At 40.7% G+C, this 22,409-nt stretch overlaps 1 protein-coding gene across 1 annotated transcript in view; it reads left to right on the top strand.

Moving 5' to 3' along the window:
* Positions 1 to 22,409, top strand: part of PLXNC1 (plexin C1) — a 60,610-nt gene that overhangs the window by 4,066 nt on the left and 34,135 nt on the right. The window contains exons 2-7 of the mRNA XM_083462984.1: positions 12,361 to 12,489; positions 13,728 to 13,862; positions 16,154 to 16,254; positions 17,323 to 17,437; positions 18,990 to 19,137; positions 21,483 to 21,558. Of these exons, the coding sequence (XP_083319110.1) occupies positions 12,361 to 12,489; positions 13,728 to 13,862; positions 16,154 to 16,254; positions 17,323 to 17,437; positions 18,990 to 19,137; positions 21,483 to 21,558 (704 nt within the window). The remainder of the gene's footprint in view (positions 1 to 12,360; positions 12,490 to 13,727; positions 13,863 to 16,153; positions 16,255 to 17,322; positions 17,438 to 18,989; positions 19,138 to 21,482; positions 21,559 to 22,409) is intronic.

Here is a 22,409-nt window from a genome sequence, read left to right as displayed (position 1 = left end):
TTTTCTTACGTGGCTTAATGTCACAAAGAGGCAGTCGGCAACAGGATTTCGCTTTCGTTTTTCTTATCAAATTATCTCCCCACCCAAAAGGCAAATCTGCATTAACTGGGGAGGGAAACTACAGGCTGGCATGTACAGCTGTGATGTTGTGTAGATGCTGCAAAAATAGGGTTGCCATATTTCAAAGACTAAAATTCCTTACACCTGCAAAATTGTTGAGCAGTTTTTTAGGACACCACCAAAATTGTTGACCTTTTTAAAGGAAACCACCAAAATGCAAAAATCATCTGCATTGATCCCACAATAAAATACCCTAAGCATCTTGGAAGTACCACCATATAAACACCTATGTTTTCTGTTCTCTCTCCCATCCCCTAATCTAGATATGAATGGAGCAGTAAAAAAAACAACAAAATCTTGCATGTACCCTGTGACTCTTAAGAATATTCCTGTCTTCACTGTCAATATTTGTAACTCAAGGTACATAGAAAAAAATACTAAATAGTACAGGGCAGAACAGGAAAGAGGGTAAGCTTTCTGTGTAGGTTTAACCATAAGTTTGAAGTTGTCCATATTAATGAATGCTGCTGCTGCTGCTGCTGCTGCTGCTGTTGTTATTCCAATTTATTACCTGCCCTTCACCCTAAGGTTCAAGGGCAGGTTGCAACAATTAAAATGCAGCATTAATATTAAAACACAATATAAAATTGTTTTTCAACAATTTAAGATTACTAAAACAAGTTAGGTCCTAAAAATATATTTCACATGTCAAAAGCCAGGGTGAACAGGTGTATCTTCCACATTTGCCGAAAGTTGTATGATGGTGTGAAACAGCTGTCATCAAGTTTTGCTGAAATAGAAAGACTGGTAGAAAAAGAAAAAGATTATACCAAGCACCCAGAAATTCCAATATTTGGAGAGCTTTTAAAAAGAGTTAGACAAATTAATGAAAGTAAAGTAAAAGCTTCCCTGGAAAAGACCCTGATGTTGGGAAAGATGGAGGGCACAAGGAGAAGGGGACGACAGAGGATGAGATGGTTGGACAGTGTTCTTGAAGCTACCAGCATGAGTTTGACCAAACTGTGGGAGGCAGTGGAAGACAGGAATGCCTGGCGTGCTCTAGTCCTTGGGTTCTCGAAGAGTCGGACACGACTAAAGGACTAAACAACAACAACAAAGTAAAAGCTACAGTGGTACCTCAGGTTACATACGCTTCAGGTTACATATGCTTCAGGTTACAGACTCCGCTAACCCAGAAATAGTACCTCGGGTTAAGAACTTTGCTTCAGGATGAAAACAGAAATCGTGCTCCAGCGGCGCTGTGGCAGCGGGAGGCCTCATTAGCTAAAGTGGTGCTTCAGGTTAAGAACAGTTTCAGGTTAAGAACGGACGTCCGGACCGAAATAAGTACTTAACCCGAGGTACCACTGTACTGGCCATGATGGCTTATTCTACACCTCCAAGGCTGAAGGTTGTACAAGGGGAGAGTACTCTCGCACTTAGATCCTACTTGTGGGCTTTTCACAGGCATCTGGTTGGCCATTGTGAGAACAGGATTCTGGACTAGATGGGCCATTGGTGGGAGCCAGAAGGCTCTAATTTAGAAGGAACTTTCACAGGGAATACTACACAATACTACTTACTTATGGGTGGAAGACAGCCTCACAACTGATAATGGGTAGCTAACTTAAGGAAGCATGGTGAACTTACTGCATGAGGGTTGTGGGGTGAGACCCATGACAGGGGATGCATTTCTCCTGATATGTTGAACCCAACAACAACAACAATTGCCCTTCACTGCAAGGTCCTAGGGAAGGTTAAAACAACAGCAAGTACAGTGGTACCTCGGGTTAAGAACTTAATTCATTCTGGAGGTCCGTTCTTAACCTGAAACTGTTCTTAACCTGAAGCACCACTTTAGCTAGTGGGGCCTCCCACTGCCTCTAGAGCACAATTTCTGTTCTCATCCTGAAGCAAAATTCTTAACCCGAGGTACTATTTCTGGGTTAGCGGAGTCTGTAACCTGAAGCGTATGTAACCTGAAGCGTATGTAACCCGAGGTACCACTGTACAGTTAAAAACAAAGTAATCACCTGCAAGTGCTGAAAGGCTGAGCCGATGTAACTCTGTAGAAGAAGTTCAGTCAACATGAATTACTGTCAAGCCCCCTTTGGTTTCAGAGAGATGCTTCACTTTCCCACTGCAACCAGCGCACTTACTGTTGGATGAGTTGGCAAAAAAACCTGATGTCCTGCTAGCTGAGCATATATAAAAGAAGATCTCATGATGTTGCTCAACATAGGAAGCAGAAAGTTGGGTTTGCAGTGGCAAGACACAGTTACTCAACAGCTTTGCAAAGAAAGACTTTTCTATTTGAAATGGCAAGTCAGCTCACCACATGCATGTGACCAAATTAAAAAAAAAATGCTTCTTGTACATTAAGTGCATCCTTTATTAAGCATTGACATATAAATCTCTGCAACCATTCCTGGGGGGGAAAACAACAGTTTGCTGTAGTGTTGTCCATTATCTAAAACAGCTTGCAAGGCAAAACAGCATTTTGTTGGTGCTGGTATCATAAGGAAATAAGAAGAGTCTTCTGGATCAGGCCAATGGCCTATCTGGTCCAGACCCTGTTCTCACCAGACTCACCAGATGCCTATGGAAAGTCCATGAAGCAGGATCCAAGTGCAAGAACACTGTCCCTTCACATGGCCTCCACCCAGAGCATGGTCATCAAGGCTAGTAGCCTTTGCTTTACCTCCATTCATTTGTCCAATCCTTTTAAAAAGTTGTCCAAGTTGGTTGCCTCCTGTGGGAGTGAATTTCATAGTTGAATGATATGCTCTGTGAAGCAACTTTTTTTCCTATCTCTAATCTTCTAACATTCACTTATCCACAATCTCTAGTTCTTTGAGAGAGGGAGTAAACCTTTTTCTGTATGCACTTGAAGTCACACAATGGTGAAAATTCATCATTTGGATGAGGGTTTCCCAAACTTGGGTCGCCAGCTGTTTTTGGACTACAACTCCCATCCCTCAATAGCAGAACTAGTGGTCAGGGATGATGGGAATTGTAGTCCAAAACAAGCTGGAGAACCAAGTTTGAGAAACCCTGATTTAGATTATGGTTGGAGAACCTGTGATGAGCCTAGATGTTGCTGGTTCAGCATTCTGGATACATTAGTATGAAAAACAAGAAGAAAATCGATTGCCAACATAGTAAAAAAATAGAAATACACTGAGTATGCACAGAATCACATTTTAAACCAGAGCTGTGGAACATTTTGGGCTATGTGGACCTTATTTGGCAGGTGGGCAGGACATCACATAGTTAGGACTTGAAAACACCTTGCATAGCCAGCCCAGTAGTCTTGGCTCTACCACTCAGCAACTGATGGGAGTTAGTCAAAGCTTGCTATAGGGTGCATGATGGAGTTCCCTGCAGTGAATCCCCTTCCAGACGTGTTCCAGCAGACTTCAAAGAACATATATTTAAAGGAAAGATAATAAAATGAACATCTGTAACCCAACCAGCCACCCTGGCTATAAAACTGTTTTAATAAATAGGAAAACAAGTTGTTGTGGTAACAATTTTATTCTCAAAATGTGTCTTCTGTATCATGAAAAGTAAATAAAATCATCATTATTTTAAAGTGTAAGGAAGAGTCCCTCAAGCCTTTACTAGTCTGGCCACTGTAACCTAGGGATGGGCCCCCCAACATGGTGCCCTTGTGAACCCTGCTTGGTTCCCACCAAGGCCCCCTGCACCTCCCAATTTTTATATTAAATTGAGGTGTGGTTTTGTTTTTTTGGTTGTGGGCTGGTTGCATATTTTCTAGCACCCAAGACCGTCCCTTACTTTGGTACCCTTTGGCCCTAAGAGGTTGGGAAACTGAAAGGAATGGGAACAGTTCTTGCCTCAAATGGAAAATGTTCAGGCTGCATGAGATGTTTGGAAAAGTAAAGCCTTTTCTGCAGAGAGCCCTTCTAAAGATGAGCAACTCTGGTTTGCATGCTTTCACAGAAGTATTTCAATGGGCATCCTTTCAATAGATGTATTTGGGATTGCTGCCTTGGATGTGTAACGTGAGACTGAATGTTGTGGAATGGGAAATCACACTTGGTGGATATTTTGTGCCTTTTCCAGATATTTTTGTTTTCAGATTACAGTGGTACCTTGGAAGTCGAACGGAATCCGTTACGGAAGTCCGTTCAACCTGAAAAATGTTAGGAAACCAAGGCATGGCTTCCCGTTGGAAGTTCCTGCAGCCATTTGGAAGCTGTGTCAGACGTTTGGGTTCGTTCACAAAGCAGAACACTCACTTCTGGGTTTGCGGCATGCGGGACCCAAAACATTCGACTTGTAAGGCGTTCGAGATCCAACGTATGACTGTACTTCTAACTCCCAGTTAAAGGACCTGTACTTTCAGAAACTTAGATTGGCACACTGGTTGTTTAAATACTTTATTTTTATATACCAGACATGTTCAACCAGTCAACCGCAATGTACAGGTAGATCGCCAGGGTGACCCTGGTTGATCACGGAAATGTTTTGGCCCCACGCCCCAGGCACTATGTCCCTCCTCCACAGCAAGGAAAGTTGGGGCAGACGGGAAGGTCAAGTATTGTTTCCTGGCAGCGTCAAGTGGCTATCCTCCCCCCAAAAAGCTCAATAACACTTGCCCACCCCAAAACCTCAACTCTTGGCAGTCCTCCCCCAAAAAGCTTGACAACTCTTACAATGGGTAGATCACTGCCAGTTTTTTTTAATAGTGAAGTAGATCGCAGTCTTTAGGGAGCTGGACGTGCCTGTTATATACCGTTAAATCATGAAGAATATATCACAGCAGTTTACAACAATATAAAGACATAAAATGATACAATAAAATAATTAAAAGTTGAAAACAAGCTGAAAGCAAAAGGAAATTAAAAACATGTTTGCCTCTGGTATTTTAGCACTTATTGTTACGGCTGTTCAAGTTGCCATGGTGACTATGAGGTAGAGCTCCACAATTGTCGTCCTCTCACACTCTCGCCACTGGTGAGTGTTCCTCATTATGTGGTGAGCATACCTTTCCTGGCTTCTCTGTAAACTGGAAAAAAGAGAAAGGGTTCTGCCAAAAGTAGAAGTTGTGCAAGGATGTTCTATCTTCTGCAAAAGTCTACTTAGAAATTAAACAATAACCTTTTGTCCCTAGTAGTCTAGTTCACATTTGCATAGGACTAGGGGATGCTGAGGGACCTTTGTTTCACATCCATGAAGGCAAGAAGCAGCATGGTGGAGAAGGAAAACCTAAGAGAGGAACTTGCACCATATCTTGCTTTCTCCTAAACCCCACATGAGGTAAAACAACACCCCCTTCTTCCACAAATCTTCTGTAGGTGCTAGAGGACTGATATGGGAAGAGGTGAGTTTTGTTTCTTTTCTAGCATGGCATTTGTAGAAATCAGAAGTCTCTTGCACTGATTCTGCTTTGGGAAAAACTCCATAAAGTGTATCCCATTGTTCTACACCTTATATGTTACCCGTAAATGTAAAAGGACCCCTGGCTGTTAGGTCCAGTTGCGGACGACTCTGGTTTTGTGGCGCTCATCTCGCTTTATTGGCTGAGAGAGCCTGCGTACAGCTTCCGGGTAATGTGGCCAGCATGACTAAGCCACTTCTGGCGAACCAGAGCAGCGCTTTTGTCTTGTGGGCAGCAAATTTAGTTTTCATTGTTGTTGCTGTTGTTTTTGGCCTAGTCAAGAGTTATGTGAAAAGAACAAAACACAGTAATATACCCCTCAAAAATAATTTATTGGACTGCCTTATGCAGGCTACATGAATATAAAGGGCATGCCTGTAATCTGACAGGAATGTTAGCTTTTATAGTTAATGAATTTCTTTTTAACATACTGTGTGTTTGATCTAGCTATTTTCAAAATGGGGTGCATTTTAAGCATAGCTTTCTTTTAAATAGGAATTAAGTCACAGAAGTCCTATAAGCCTTCAGATAAATAAGTCTGATAAAAGATTAGCATAGTGAGCCATCTGGCCTGGCCAGGTGTTTTGTGTATACATACATTCAGAGAATGAGAGAGATATTTGGCTACAGAAAGAGAGGCAATACAGTGAATGATGCTGGAAGGAGGGATGATCTCTCTATCACAATCTGGTCTTATGACAGGGTTGTGTTAAGGTTAACACGTTCCCATCAACACGTTTCTCGTGAATTCTGTGTGTCCCAATTCAGAGTACTATAAAACCTTACATGGCTCTGGACTTCAATACCTTAAGGAACGCCTTTCCCCCATACAAAGCGACCTGAACTCTACACTTGTAATTGGAGGCTCTTTTCTATGTCCCAACTCCCAGAGAGGTTTGGAAGGTAGCAGCAAGAGAACAGGCCTTTTCTGTGGTGGCTCCCTGATTGTAGAATACTCTCCCCAGAGAGGCTTACCTGGCCCTATCATTACATGTCTTTACCCAGGCCTATGGCTATTAAATAATCTATGGCCTGTATAGGTGTGGGGAACAGGACTGTTATTAGGATGGTTATTTTATTATAAGGCTCTTTGTCAGTATGCTTTTTACTATATTTTTATTATATATTTTTATCATTGATGCTCTGTATTGTGTTTTTAATGTAGTACACCACACTGGGATCTTTTGATAAAGGGCAGTTTATCAATTGAATTACAGTGATACCTCGGGTTACATACACTTCAGGTTACATACGCTTCAGGTTACAGACTCTGCTAACCCAGAAATAGTGCTTCAGGTTAAGAACTTTGCTTCAGGATGAGAACAGAAATCATGCTCTGGCGGCGCGGCAGCAGCGGGAGGCCCCATTAGCTAAAGTGGTGCTTCAGGTTAAGAACAGTTTCAGGTTAAGTACGGACCTCTGGAATGAATTAAGTACCTAACCCGAGGTACCACTGTAATAGTATTAGTAGTAGTATTGCAAGACCAAATCAGATCTGTGCCAAAACTTCAGATGCCTTAATAGTATGCCATAGGCTCGGAGCATCCTGTTGCGTCTTTTTGTGCCATTTAATACTTGCACAACTTGTCTGTTAGCTTCAGTGGAGTAAGTGCTAGCCAAAACAAATACACATTTTATAAAGAAGGATAAAGTTTGCACAGTGTGGGAGGGCTTAGGGGGATGGAAGGACTACAGTATGATTGTGTCTTGCACAGGGGTTACATTCTGGGGATGATGCATATAAACAAAAACACATATACTGGTACCGGAACCACCCCTTTGGAACCCCCCCCCCAACCATCCTTATCTTACAAGAAAGGCAGAGAACTTTTAAGCTCTCAAGACCTGCTTACTAAGGACTGGGATGCTCTTGTGAGATCTCACAGGGCCATCCAAGTTTCCATAAGATATTGTGAGAGCATCCTAGAGCCTGGTACCAGCAAGTCTGAGCACTTAAAAGCTCTTTCCACACTGGGAAAACCCAGTGCAGAAGGAGCTTTTAAAGGGAAGTCCTCTTTCTGCATATAACTGCTAGTTCTCCTTCTGCACAAAACTGCACAAAACTGCTGCATTTTGGGGAAGCTTTGCACCCTTTCTCTTGCATTCTAGAAAGTCTTGCTTGTAGGTTTTTCCCTGCCTTTTGCACACACTGTGCGAACCTGCTCTTCACGCCTAGCTGACTACAGAACCTGATTACATTGTTACATGCTATAATCAATCATTAAGTAACAGACATCCCAAGCTCATGGAAAACAAACTGTACTTGCTCTCCATGCCTAGCTGACCATCTCTATAGAACTTGATTGTTATATTGTTTGTGCCAATTAATCCCTAGTTACAATTCAGTTAGGAGGCTTCATGCCTGTTAGTTCTGGCTCCGATTCTCAGCCTTCTCTCCATCAATGATAAATGATCACATGTAATCCCCACCTTTCACATGTAATTCCCGCCTTAGTACTTATGTTAACCAATCACAAGTTTCTGTGTGTATGTATCAACCAATCAGCCACAGGCACACTTTTGGCAATGCTTGTAATATTCAATAAAAGAGGCTCTCAGGGTCCGCCCAGACAGACGCCTCATGTTACACCTGCCTCTCTCGTCTCCCGTGATTTTTCATTTTCTACAATAGAAGAACAACATTTGGAGAGCATCATGTTGGTTACTCATTTGGGGTGAAGATCATCTCCACTGAGTGCCTTCTAGCAGCTTCAGCTGGTAGCCCAACGATAACCCTTTGTGGACAGGGATAATTTGGCCACAGTAATCTATGAATGCTCTCACAGCCTCAATACAGTGGTACCTCAGGTTACATACACTTCAGGTTACATATGCTTCAGGTTACAGACTCTGCTAACCCAGAAATAGTACCTCGGGTTAAGAACTTTGCTTCAGGATGAGAACAGAAATTGTGCAACAGCGGTGCAGCAGCAGCAGGAGGCCCCATTAGCTAAAGTTGTACCTCAGGTTAAGAACAGTTTGAGGTTAAGAACAGACCTCCAGAACAAATTAAGTTCTTAATCTGAGGTACCACCGTATTGGATTACTGCAGTGCAATTTATGTGGAGCTTTCTTTTGGAGATGGCTTGCAAACTGCAGCTGGTGCAGAATGCAGCCACTTAACTGTTAAGAGGATCGAGGTGAGCCCATCTTAAAACACTGGTGTTGGCACAGCTTCATTGTCTTCCTATATCTTTCTGGGCCCAATTCAAAGTGCTGGTTTTCATCTATACATACCGTATTTTTTCTCTATAAGGCTCACATTTTCCCTCCTAAAAAAGTAAGGGGAAATGTGTGTGCGTCTTATGGAGCGAATGCAGGCTGCGCAGCTATCCCAGAAGCCAGAACAGCAAGAGGGATTGCAGCGATCCCTCTTGCTGTTCTGGCTTCTGAGATTCAGAATATATTTTTTCTTGTTTTCCTTCTCCCAAAACTAGGTGCGTCTTGTGGTCTGGTGCGTCTTATAGAGTGAAAAATACGGTACCTTTGTGGGAGTGCCTCTGGACCATTCAATATTCACTTGAGGCCCTTCTCCTGTTTTCCCCTCTGAAGAAGGAAGGTTAGGAGGGTGGGTTCTTTTCTGTGGGTATTTTTTTGTATGGGTTATTGAAATGGTTTTATTGAACACATTGTTTTTGTTTTGTGGAATTCTTCTTGGTTCTTAATCTTTGTAAATTGTCTCTGTAGTAAGTGAGAAATAAGTCAAATAAATTACAATAATACAAAGCAGTAATTGTATTAAGCTGGCTGTGGGTGGTGAGAATTTTAGTCCAACCACATCTGGGGATTAGGTTGAAGAAAACACTGCTTTAAAGCATACCTCTTTTAACTAAGTGTGACATTTGTCATGCAGTGTAGTCCCATTGACACCAGTGGGACTTTTCTTCTTACTGCAACACACACACACCCCTCCAATTCCCACCTGGGTTGTAGTGAGGACAAGGAATTAAAGTTCTGCCCTGGATTGTTTCTGTATTTAAACTTTAATGTATTAATGATATAAATTGCTTAATGCTTTATATCTCTCGTACACCACCTTGGGATGCCACATTAACGGTGATCAAAAATGCCTAATTAAAATAAGAACCCCTCTCCATGGCTGTGGTGGCTGGGGCTGATGGGAATCACAGTCCAAAAAAGCATGCAGTTGGGAAGGCTGGATAAATAAAAGACAGCTGTGCAGAGCCAAATTATCTCACCAGTGTCAACGCCCTGCGTCTGCCATCACTATGTGTAGTTTAGGCCATAGATGCTTAGGTTTCTTGGATGTTAATTTCTGTCAACAAGTGTTGCTGATGGTGTAGTCCAGGCTTCCTCAACCTCAGCCCTCCAGATGTTTTGAGACTACAGTTCCCATCATCCCTGACCACTAGTCCTGCTAGCTAGGGATCATGGGAGTTGTAGGACAAAAACATTTGAAGGGCCGAGTTTGAGGAAGCCTGGTGTAGTCACACTCTTCCCCCCACCTTTTGTAGATATGCCGTATATAATGGACCACATTGTGTTCTCCTGCTTTATGGAAAAACAAAGGAATATTGAAGCACTTCCTCTTTGGATAAGACGGCAAAACTTTTTCTTTCTTTTTTGGTGTTACAACGTTGTTTTCCTGTCTTGTTTAAAAGTGGTTGTGAAACTTTGTACAGGGGTGAGAACTGACAAACCACATATGTTGATCGCTCAGCATTCCATGCCCCTAACACTTTAGACCACAAACAGCATTGGCAGATGCTGCAATAGCAGCATATATTTTCTCGAAGTACAGCACAACTTCATGCACACATGTAATTAATGCCTGGAGCTTCAATAATATGGGAGATTGAGTGGCAAAACATCAAATTATATTTTGTGTTAAATCTACGTATAAGAGTTTTTTCTTCAGCATCCAAAACACAAACATACCCATGAACCTAAATAAAACAGTGTTTTATGTACTCACAAACATGATAATCCATCATACATCTTTTTGTAAATATTGTATAAATGGATCACGATGTTTGTGTGTATAGTATAGCATCATTTGATATATATTAGGGTTTTGTGTTTGTGTTGTTTTGAGTTGAGCCACTTTAAAAGAAATTGAGTATATATGACAGAGGGGAAAGTCGACTGAATTCAATTTCCTGTACTCTCTCTTTACTGTTAGGTGGAATTTAAAAACATTTCTATTCACCCAGGCATTTGATTGCTGAAATATATTGTTCCTGACAACCTTGAAATTATTTACCTGTAAGGATATTTGATCGTTTCTGAATGTATTCCGTTTTGCTGTATGCTGCACTTTGGCTCCTTTGGAAAGTAGGAATGTGATTGAAATTTAATTAATAAATAATTATTAAACAACACTTTTTTCCTAAAGGGTCCCCTTTGAAAAACATGTGGTCCCCTTGATTTGCATAAACTCTCTTGGATTGAAGATTTTACTGTCTTCAGATGGTTAACTCTTGTAGGTTCCTTTGCTCTTCCCGTCACATGAGCAGGCACACAAGCCAGCAAGCCTAGTTAACCACAGCTTCGTGTTACATTCAGTTTGAACCAGGGAACTATGGTTAATGGCTCCCAACATTTGCTTCCAAATCCTGGCTTGTTTGAAAGCTGTTAATCATAGCTATCAGTTTGGACATAAAAGGAAGCTATGATTAACTGTGACTTCCTGGCCTGTTTACCAGCTGGTGCTAAAGGAGGGGTGAAATGGGAGAAAAGGGATGCATGAGAGAGTATTAAGTTCCTGCATATCATAGCTTCTAAAGCAAAGATCATGATGTCTGAATGGGGCCCATCATGCCCAGTTAAATAAGTGCGTATTGTCGCAATTTTTTAATATCCTTTTAAAAATATCGAATTGCAGCACAGTTTTTCATTTCTTTGGTTTTTGGCCTTTACATTTTCCTGATTTTATAGTTCAGGTCCCCACCTAATTGTTTATTTGTGTTTGCAATGATTAACTGATTTAATTAAACTGGTCTCCACCCCCATCGCTCAGCGATGAGGTCCAGCACTGAGGGCCTTCTGGTGGTTCACTCACTGCGAGAAGCCAAGTTACAGGGAACCAGGCAGAGGGCCTTCTAGGTATTGCCACCCGCCCTGTGGAACACCCTCCCATCAGATGTCAAGGAAATAAACAACTGCCTGACTTTCAGAATACATCTGAAGGCAGCCCTGTTCAGGGAAGTTGTTAATGGCTGATGTTTTAATGTATTTTTAATATTTTGTTGGAAGCCACCCTGAGTAGCTGGGGAAACCCAGCCAGATGGGCAGGGTATGTATGTATGTATGTATGTATGTATAAATAAAATTATTTATTCCTCCTTGTGTTACACTCTTTCCTGTAGCTTCCAACATGTAATCTTTAGCTAGGTTCCCAGTAAATATTGACTAAAGAACATGCTGCTGTAGTTGTACAGTTAAGGAACAGCTAAACTCATGACTGATGAGAAGTTTGCCAGAAGGCACAGCTGTTATCTGTATGAATGCTTCCAGTGTTCAAGTAATACATGCTGTTTGTTTCCTGGTTTTTCTCTGGTCTCCTGATTCATACTCATGCTTTAAAACATGACATTTACACCTAAGATATTATTATTTCTCATCCTGATAGGAGAAAATTGGAAGCTTCCAAACTTCACTTTAGGGCCGTATTGGGGTGGTCACGTGAGTTCAGGAGAAGGCTAGAATCATTCTCGTAATACTAAACCGTGGTCTAGCATTGTATCTATACCGACCCATAAGCTGCCAAAGTTTTGCAATAATACTGTGTGGAGCCCTGCCTTAAGTGCAACGCTGACTCCCATAAAGAAGCTTTCAGCAGCAAGTTATAGTTAAGGTAGCTTGAAAATAATAAGTTCATATTTGATAAAATGATGGATACTCATATTTTGCTTCTGTATTTGATTTTTCAGAACAAGATAGCTTGGCCAATCAACAATGCAACTTTGCTGAGCCACTCTGATTTGGTGTCAGTTTATGCCACTGTGGTTTTGAACAAGATTGTTTTGTTTTTGGGAACAAGAAATGGACAGTTGCTGAAAGTACGTGGCTTATGGTTTGTTTCATGGTTTAACTGATGACTCGTTGTTGCATTAGTTGATAGAAGCTTCTTGGCATTTTGCATGTAAAAGTGCTAAATAGTTGCTATATTGGCAAATACAGTCCTACCTTGGTTTTTGAACAGCTTAGTTCTCGAACGTTTTGACTCCTGAACATTGTAAACCCGAAAGTGACTCTTCCAGTTTGCAAACTATTTTTGGAAGCCGAACTTCCAATGGGGCTTCCACAGCTTCTGACTGGCTGCAGGAGCTTCCTGCAGCCAATCAGAAGCTGTGCTTTGGTTTCCCAACGTTTTGGAAGTTGAACGGACTTCCGGAACAGATTCTGTTCGACTTCCAAGGTACGACTGTAACTTCTCTTCTTGTATAATATTTGAAAGATGGTTCCTTTCCCCCCAAGTTCAGTGGCTTTCTACGTAATTAAACAATGCCTTCTCCCCAACAAAAATATATGTTGGCCTTTATTCAACATTTCGTTGGATTGGTTTTCAGTGAGATAACTTAAATAATGTAATTTCAAAATAAGTTTTTAGGCTGTTTACTTTGTCTAGCTTTTTGAAAAGCTTTTATTGCTGTCATCTTACACTGTTTTATTGTATGTATGTATGTATGTATGTATGTATTTATTTATTTATTGCTTATTAGCCCAAATAGGGCTAATATAGCTATACAAAGCAGCCGAGAAACCAAACATGTGAGGAGAAATGGAGGCATGCAGTCCAGACATTCTGCTTCCAACACATTACCTGTACACAGTCGAGACCACTCCATGAATGGGAAGCTCTTCTGTTCATGGAGGCTGCCTGCATGGTTTTAAAACCCTGTGCAATCAACATTTTAAATGTTGTATTTGTAAAGAATAGCTGACCAAATCGAAAACATACAAATCCTGATCATTAGTCACTGAATGTGCATTCAAAATAGGTCCTTGTATCTTTCTTGAGATAATAGTAAAAGAACATGTTCTCTTTCCAGGTAAGAGTATTTGTTAAATTATCCATGCAGTTTGCTTCTTACCTGTTCATTTGAGGTTCTGCTTGCACAGTGGGACTTCTGCTTCCACCTCCTCCACCCAAACATGTCGTCGTCCCCCCCAAAAAAATCTGTTCCAAATAGCTGATGATGGGGAGGAATAGAGGAACCATAGTGTATTCAAATAGGGCAGATAAATTTGCCCATGATAACATGATAGTGGTTCTTTTTGTTTCCTGTGCTTTTAGGTTATTCTTGATGAAAACATGAAAGCAAATTGCCCAGACATTTTATATGAAATTGAAGAAGAAACACCAATTTTTCGCAAACTTGAACTTGACCCTGTGAATAAAGATTACATCTATCTACCATCTGGTAACAAGGTGAGCTAAGAGCAGCAGTCAGCACAAATAGTACTTCTGAAGTTGGCTTTCAGTCATCTGGCAAAGTCCTTGTTAACTGAAGTCCAGCAACCTACTTTACTTTTGGGTTGTAGAACACGACCCTGAATATGAGTAGGTGTGATTTCTAGTCAACAGAGATTCTAAACTATGCAACTGACTTGATTAGTTCTGTGTAACTTTAGAGATTAGCTATCACATCATTTTCTTAGTGTTCGCAGTTGCGTAACTGACTTACATTGTCTTACGTGAGTGCAGGGACTTTTCAGAGCTGAGTTGATGGAAACAAGAGAAAACTTGTTGATGGCATCAAAGTGCACACCTTCATATGATCTCTCTCTCAGCATCTCTCATTTATCCATTGAATTCAGGAAGCATCGGTAAGCCCTTGTGAGGAATATTTGGATGGATGATGAGTAATCACCACACATGAGATTTCCTTATTACAAGAGAACTCCTTTCAGTCTCTGTTCAGATTAGGGCATTAATGCATACATGGCTCACTCTTGCATGTGCTTGTTCGGGCACTTTTATCCACACAGGTACTTTCAATCTTACGGCTCCGAAAACCATCTCCTTTCTTGTGCACATTAGTGGGTGGTACTTGTTAGGATGCATGTAGGTGTACTATGTAGTGTTGTCTCCTTCCCTCAAATATTATTACTCCCCTGAGGTCCATTGTGGATATGTGTGAAGTTATTTGCTTGCCTGTGTATGCACTTTTTTTTTTTAAAAAAAGTACAAATCTGGAATATAAGTTTTTCCAGAATTGCGCAAAAGTACAGAATTGTACTTTTAAAAAGTAAAGCCAGATAAGATTAGGAATCATTCATATGAAAGACTCCTACTTCCTGTCCTATCTTTTCCTTTGCCATCTACGTGCAAGGGCAATTTATATATTTTAACATAGCTGCTCTGTGAAAAACAGCTGGGTTAAAAATAAAAATGCCATGAACATGTCTTTGGGACTGATGGAAACAAAATGGAAGAAGTAAACGTGCCAATAGAAACCATCTAGTGAAATGTCATCACATGTTAAAAGCAATGACGCTTCCCACATGATAAGCTTCAGAGGATCCACATTTTTGTATTGCATTTTCTTCTGCTATTGCATTATCCACAGATTGGCAAATATTATGTCGCCACCAGCTGTCTCCTCATAGTCAAGAAGAGTGATTGGTTGAAAAGAGCAAAGGACTACTCAGGTGTAGCACCCTCCTCAGGAGAAGGATGTCTTGAGTGGCTGCAGCTGTGCCTAGGGTGGGATTCTGGTGCCTCTGGTTTAAGAGCCTCAGTGCAAGGCTGAGAGAACTGCTGGAACAATGGCTTGCTAAGCAACACTGTTTCTTGCACCTGATCCTGACCGTCTGCTTACCTGGACCTTGGGTTGCCCCTCAACTCTGTTAAAATCACTGCTTGTCTGGAATTGGACCTTGGATTGGCTATGGAATTTGCAGCTCTCGGTCTGCAATAGCCATGGTTATCTGGAAGGCTACTTGCAGCCTGGGACCCAGCTAGAACAAGACAGAAAATAAACTTAATTTAGCAATGGGAGGTGCAGGCTGCCACTTGGATGAGGACGCTGTATATACACTGCAAAAGTGAGAGACAGAGAGAAGCAGCTTCAAATCCACATTAAACTCCAGAGTGGAAGAGCCCACAATGGCCTTGCCAAGAACACACTTTAGCATCAAAGATTTGCAGCAGGATTTAATAGGATTAATAGTGGAGTGGAGTTGCCCGTAGCAATCTCCAGCCAGGCAGAAATGGTTATGAGAGACCACACTCCTTCCAGACCAAAAACCACGTTAACAGTTGTGCAGAAAGTTGGTGGTTTTAAAGTGCTGAAGGGCAACCACACATTCAGCAGCCTTTCCTAGAAACGGAAGTTTAGAGACAAAGGCTGTAACAGGCAGGGAATCTGCATGCAAATTATTTTTGAAGTCCTATGCCACCCTGTTGGCTCTGAATTTAAGTACAAGTGAGCACAGCTGGCAAAGGTCTTGTCACAGGTCCAGTTTGCAAATGATCTCTTCCTATACACCCCCAAATTATCAAAGTGGTGTGATGGATCCATAGAAGGTTAACTTGAAGTGACATGAACAGCAGAAGGTTGTTGCAATATTGTAAGAAACTACTTTGAATTCCTTTTTTTCTTTAAGTTACTGATTTGCTTTTCTTTCTATTTCCTGGCTTTATGGAAATTATTTTACGTTTTTGAAAATGTTTACTAGAAACATGCAAGAGTGATTTTTTCTCCCTTTCTATTTTAGATCTGGAGAACAAAGGTTGCCAATTGTAGCAAGTATATTTCCTGTAAAGAATGTTTAACTGCCATGGACCCCCACTGTGGATGGTGTTATTCATATAACAAGTATGTATTTTTGCTTCTTAGGCTCATATGAATAAATGCTTCATTATTGGTATTTTTTAATTCTTGATACCTTGAGGCTGTATCCACAGTTGTTTTTACAAAGCCATCTTGGGTCAGTTTTAAGTCTGCAGTGACTCTTCCTATAACGACACTTACTAATAATATTAATGTAAAGGCAACTCAAGTTTCTCTCTTAACCTTCCCAGGATGTTTGTGTTAGTATTCTAACTGGGCTAAGACAGAATCCTGGTGCCAAATAACTTTGAAATTCTAAAACAACAAGAAGACCATAACAATTATTTATTTGCTTTAAAATTATCTTTTTATAAAGTTTGAGCAAAAAAGAGTGATAAGACACAATAGTGACAAGCCAGTAGCCAAGCAGTAAATAAGAAATTAGTGTTTTAGCAATTAAAGCTAGCATGCAGTAAGACTCTTCTTAAAAGGACATCTATAATTGTGGTTATAATTATAGTTAGCAGGAAGAAGTTATTTGGATAGTTGCGCTAAATTCGCATACCCTATTTTTAATTTGAAATTTGAGAAAGACCATAATGATATATTCTCAGAAGATTGAAAAAGTCATAGAGTGGTCCTAAGGAAAATAATGTAAATAAATGTTCTTTAACACCGACTCTCCAAAACTCATATCTACTCTTGGATATGTGGCTTCGAGGGACAATGGCATCACAAGCCATGAGAAAGAATCAATGGGTGTGACTGGTTTTTTATGGTTTTAAAGACAGAAATGAAGCAACAATAAAGTGAGAAAATCTGATTAGGTTAATCAGTTCTATCTCCCGGAAATTTGCATAGTTAGCCAACAGGGTGGAACAAATTGATTGAAAGGAAATGATGGAATAGATGTTCATTGTTTGATGTATCTTTTTTAAAGCTAAATATCTGGAACATGATTTCTCAGCCTATTAAGAGCTGAGAAGGCACTTTAGAAATGTCCAGTCAAGGTGGCCACAGTTTGGCTAGGAGATACAAATAATGCATATTTTTATATATAATTGAAAGAGATTTCTCTATTTCTCTCATGCATATATTTGGACTTTTCTTCAGCTGCACTTTAAAAGGGGAATGCCCAGTTTCAAATAATATAATGAACTGGACAAGCATTCCATATGGAACAGATAAATGCCTGAAAATCTACACATCTAAGCATTACAGAGGTGAGGTATGTTAAACATCATTTTCATTTCATTTATAGTATAACTGCACTACTTAATACATTGTTTTTACAAATGAGAGAATTTAACTTGGCAGTGCTGAGCTCTTTCAGTACTCTGGTCTGACTGAAACATAATAGCCCAATGCTATGCTGCTTATACCTTTCTCCTGGTGTAACAAAGGGGTGGGCGAACCTGGGTAAACAAATTTATTTTTATGTACACAAAAGCATGTACCTGGCCCAAGCTTCCATGTTTGACATTCTCTGCAAACCATCTCTTTAGACAAGCAATTCATCCTACATAATGAATCCAATGTATTTGGCATACTGGCAGAATCCCAGCCTCCCATACTTGCAGATCGCACTGTGTCAGTTTGCATGCACCCAGCAGGATTGGGACCCCCTAACCCAACTTCCTTGGGTGGCTCCAGTTATGGCTCCAGGTGAATCCTTGTTAGAGCAATGGTGATGTCTTCTGATTCTCCCCGCTTTCTGCTTGGAATGGTTTTAGATCATGTTGCTATAATGTGAAGAGGTTAATAGTTTCCTTATGCTGGATATGGATTCCTGTAACCATGCTCTACCTCTGAAGGGTTGCACTGATGTAGAAAGAATACGGACATACTTTAAAACAGGATTTGTTAATCTCTTGAAGTACTCTCACGTGCCCGGGTGGACAGTCTGCCTAAATCATTGATTGCTGCAGTGTGTAGGGAAAGTAGAGAGAAGCCAATTTCACTCAGTGGGACAAAAAAGAAACACACGCTATTCTGGCTTCTCTTGGTAGTATTATAGTGGATGCTTGGGTTGCAAACGTGATCCATATGGGAGGCACGTTCACAACCCGCAGCGCTGCGTCTGCGCACGTGCAGGTTGCGATTCAGAGCTTCTGTGCATGTGCAAAGCGCTGAAACCTGGAATTAACCTGTTCTGGTACTTCTGGGTTTCGGCACGTCCGTAACCCGAAAACACGCAACCTGAAGCATCTGTAACCTGAGGTATGACTGTATTCTCCCATAATGTTGGCTCTTCAGCATCCTTATGGGTGACAAAGTGAGAGCCAGCCTCCTGTCTGTGAAACTATTTCTCTCTTCTCTTTCTATTGTTAGTCATCATTTAGACATACTGATATAGTTTATGGTTAATGCAAACCAGGAATCTTCTTGACCGTATATTGAAGCTAAGGTTTGAAGCAGATTTACAAACACTGGTTGGTATGAATTCTGGTTTGCATAAAACATGGTCTACATGTGTAACAAATCATCATCATTCTAGGGAGAGAAGGAAGTGGGAGAATCGTTCTGTATAAATCTCATGGCTTCCCAGTAGGAATCATTGGGTGTGGTGAATGGAGTTGGGCAGATTGCAGCAGCTCCTGCTATTCAGCCAGTTAAAAGTTGGCAGTATATTTTCAATTGTTTCTTGCCATTCACTTTTTATCTCATCTTTAAGTAGCCTATCAACATTTACCCTGAGAGTTTAACTCTGATTCTCTTGGAAGTTCCTCCAGACTATCATCTAAGAGGTTGATAGCTTAACAATTTTCTCATTCCTTTAGATTTCTGTAACTGCAGTTGGAAATTCTGAAGGGCCATTCACTTGCAAAGTGATAGATGTGAATACCCAAAAAATTCTTTGTGAGAATGTGAAGGAAGACGTCATGAACTGCTCTTGTCACCTTAAGGCGGCTGATCTAGTTGGAAAAGGCAAGTTTTCTTCATATTTTACCTACAACACCTGGCATGTTTTGTTGTATGGAATCTGTGAGGATATATGTGGCCTGATTTTTCATTACTGTGCTTGGGCGGAGGGAGGATAAAGCCATGTTGGTTCTGAAAGAGGAAGCTTTGAAAGTGTGTTATGGATTGCTGTGGTTGGATGTTGGAAAAAGGAAGAGAGGTTGGCTGTTGTTTGTGGTTGGTGTAAGCCTGGCTACTATTTTATCATGTCACACTTGCCAGTCTTTTCTTGCGTGTGCAAGATTGGGGAAGATGGTCTTAATTGTCTGGCACCAAGATGAAGGCCACTTCCTGAAAACAGCCCTGAATCCCAAATCTTGTGTTGACAAGATTAGAGCATTTGTGTGTACGCATTCAACTATTTAAACTACATTAGGAAAAAGTTGCTATAGAAGACTGAAGACTAATTGTCATGCAAGAGAAACGTGACCCATGTTATCAGCTCTTTGGAAACTCCACTGAAAAGAGCAGCATAAACAGAATAAATAATTAAGTAATACAATTATCTGTGGCATAACCTCTTCATTTATGTGGGCTCTATGCATGGGTATCTGCAGGAAGATAAAGGGGATAGCCTGTTCACCCAATGAGCCTTAATCGACATATTCCTGGCTTTCATTTTTAAAAAGTAAAAACATAGTAAGTTTCTGGCATTTTAGAATTTGACGGACAAGTTAGACTGTGCAGGCACTATTCTCCTCATTTGTTTGTGAAAACCTTACCTGCTCCTTCAGACATTCTTTATATGATTTGGCATTCCTTTATGACATATTCAGCAGAAAAAAATATTTTCAAGATGTCCCTTGTCACTAGCATGGCAAATGTGGAACTATAGTTGATGATCTGATGAAGTTGATAGCATTTATTGGACTTTGTTATTTTAACTTATGTACAACTACTCAGTCCACATGCCTATTTTATACAGTGGTACCTCGGGTTACATACGCTTCAGGTTACAGACTCCGCTAACCCAGAAATAGTGCTTCAGGATGAGAACAGAAATCGGGCTCCGGCGGCATAGCAGCAGCAGGAGGCCCCATTAGCTAAAGTGGTGCTTCAGGATTAGAACAGTTTCAGGTTAAGTATGGACCTCCGGAACGAATTAAGTACTTAACCCAAGGTACCACTGTAGTTTTGTTTTTCATGTTTTAATTTTCATCTGGTGTTATAGTTGTTCTCTCTATTTTATACACATTATAAAATGAAATAATAATCACAAACTTTACAAAGAAGAAAAAAGAAATACTAGCCAATCAGTGGCGGAGCTTCATGCTCCAGCACTGGGGGGCGGAGAGCAGGCAGGGGGGCGTGGCGCACCGCTTACAGGGGCGTGGTGCCCAGTGGGGGGGGGGGCAGCCGCAATGGCACACTACTGGGATCGCGCTGCTGGGGGCAGTGTGCTCCCCCCGCACTCCTCTTCCTCCGCCAGTGTAGCCAATGAAATTTAAGGAAGGAGACCTAACCAATTAGTCAAAGGTAAGGCAAGAGAAGGCAAAACTCTTGATTTATTGTTAAGCTTCTTCTGTTGGTCTTCCCTGGTAAATAAGTGATTGCTGCTCCATAGAAAACAATTTGATTATACAAGATTTTAAGGTAGCTGTGATTTGGGACAAGTGTGCCAGCCCAAGAACAAAAGATAACAGCAAAGAAGGAGTTCATGATTTTTCTATCACAGATATAATAATAAAATAACATTTTATATGAAGTGAGTTTGTAAATATTTTAAAAATTACTCTGCTAATGCCAGTGCTGATAAAGTCAATCAATGTTAATAGCTATATTGCAGGGGGCAGGACTATGGTTGAGATAGTATGGGGTACACCAGCCCTACAAAGCAGCCCAGACTTGTTACACCCATTTTGTTGAAAGGAGGGAGGAGGCTGTGTTTTTTAAGTTGTGAGTGGACTGTGAAACTGATTGTAGGAGGAATACAGTTAAAAGCTAGAGGAGGTGAAGGCAGCTAGGCATAGAACTAAGACTTTCAGCAGTGAGTGGAAGGAAGTTCCCTGGATGCCATGTTTACTCATTGAGAAACAACAGGGGGGTAGACCTGACATATAGGTTGCTCAGGGACCAGATCTAACTAGGCCTTGCCATTGCAGAGTCACCAGCGCTGCCAGAAATTGTTGACCTGTTCTCTGATGCTAGTTATGTTTGTCTATTTATTTGGAGTATTTTCTTTTCCCTCCTTGGAAAAATTCCTGGGGACTCCCTTCTATCTACTTTTAAATCAATTGTACCTAAATAACTCATTATATATATGCTTGTACCCAATATATCAAAATGTTTTCTTTTTCTTTTTCCTTTTCCAGTTGCTCAAGTACTCCTCGTCTCTGGTTCACAGACTTTATCAGAAATATTTAAATATGACTGCTCATTAGAGAAAACGTAAGAGATGTTTACATATCTTTTTTGTGGATTGTGGAACAGCTTCGTTAGGGTGCTTTCACATTAGATGTTTCCTCTTGAATTGTCACTCTTCGTTCTTTGTACTGTTACAAGATATCTACACAGTGTCATCATAAATGTGTTATCTTGTATTCTCCCCATGGTACTTTCACCTCTTTTGAAACTTTTTTGGGGATAATCACTTTTTTTTGGAAGGAACAGAACATAGTGCAATATCTGTAGATGCAGTGCTAAGTTGAAATGCTCTTCTGTCTTTTTGAAGGAATATGGTTGTAGATCAGTGATAGAGTACACCCTTTGCATGCAGAAGCTCTCAGCTTCAGTCCCTTATATCTCTAGGTAGGGCTTGGAAAAATCCTTTTTGAAACCCTGGAAACCCATTGCCAATCAGTGTAGGACCAACCTTCCCTGCCAGATGTTTTGGTCTACATCTTGCGTGATGACCACAGGCCATATTGAGTGTGGCAGCTGGAGCTGAACATCTGCACAGCACCAGATTGGAGAAGACAGGTGCAAACAATGTCGGTGGTGATCATTCAGGCAGCTGAGCGGATTATATTCCCAGGTCTCTACTTTTCAGTACGTAGACTGTGCCATTTTTAGTAATGTTATTTTTTTTAAAGTCAGAATAACATCTTCACCCATATTTTAAATCTATATTTGTGTAATTATACTATGTAATTAAACTACGTAGTGCAAAATGTTAAATAAATTGAAAAGGATCTCACTGCTTTTCTGGTTGGTGCCATTGCAGTTAGCTTAAAAATTATTAGCACAGTAGCAGCTAAGGAAGGGGGAGCTCTTTTTGGTAAACATGAAAACCTGTGTGT

This window comes from Podarcis liolepis (genome assembly GCF_965112155.1).
Source record: "Podarcis liolepis genome assembly, chromosome: 10".
Classification (NCBI taxonomy): domain Eukaryota; kingdom Metazoa; phylum Chordata; class Lepidosauria; order Squamata; family Lacertidae; genus Podarcis; species Podarcis liolepis.
Note: the sequence above shows the minus strand (reverse complement) of the source record. Positions and strands in the feature narration are given on the sequence as shown.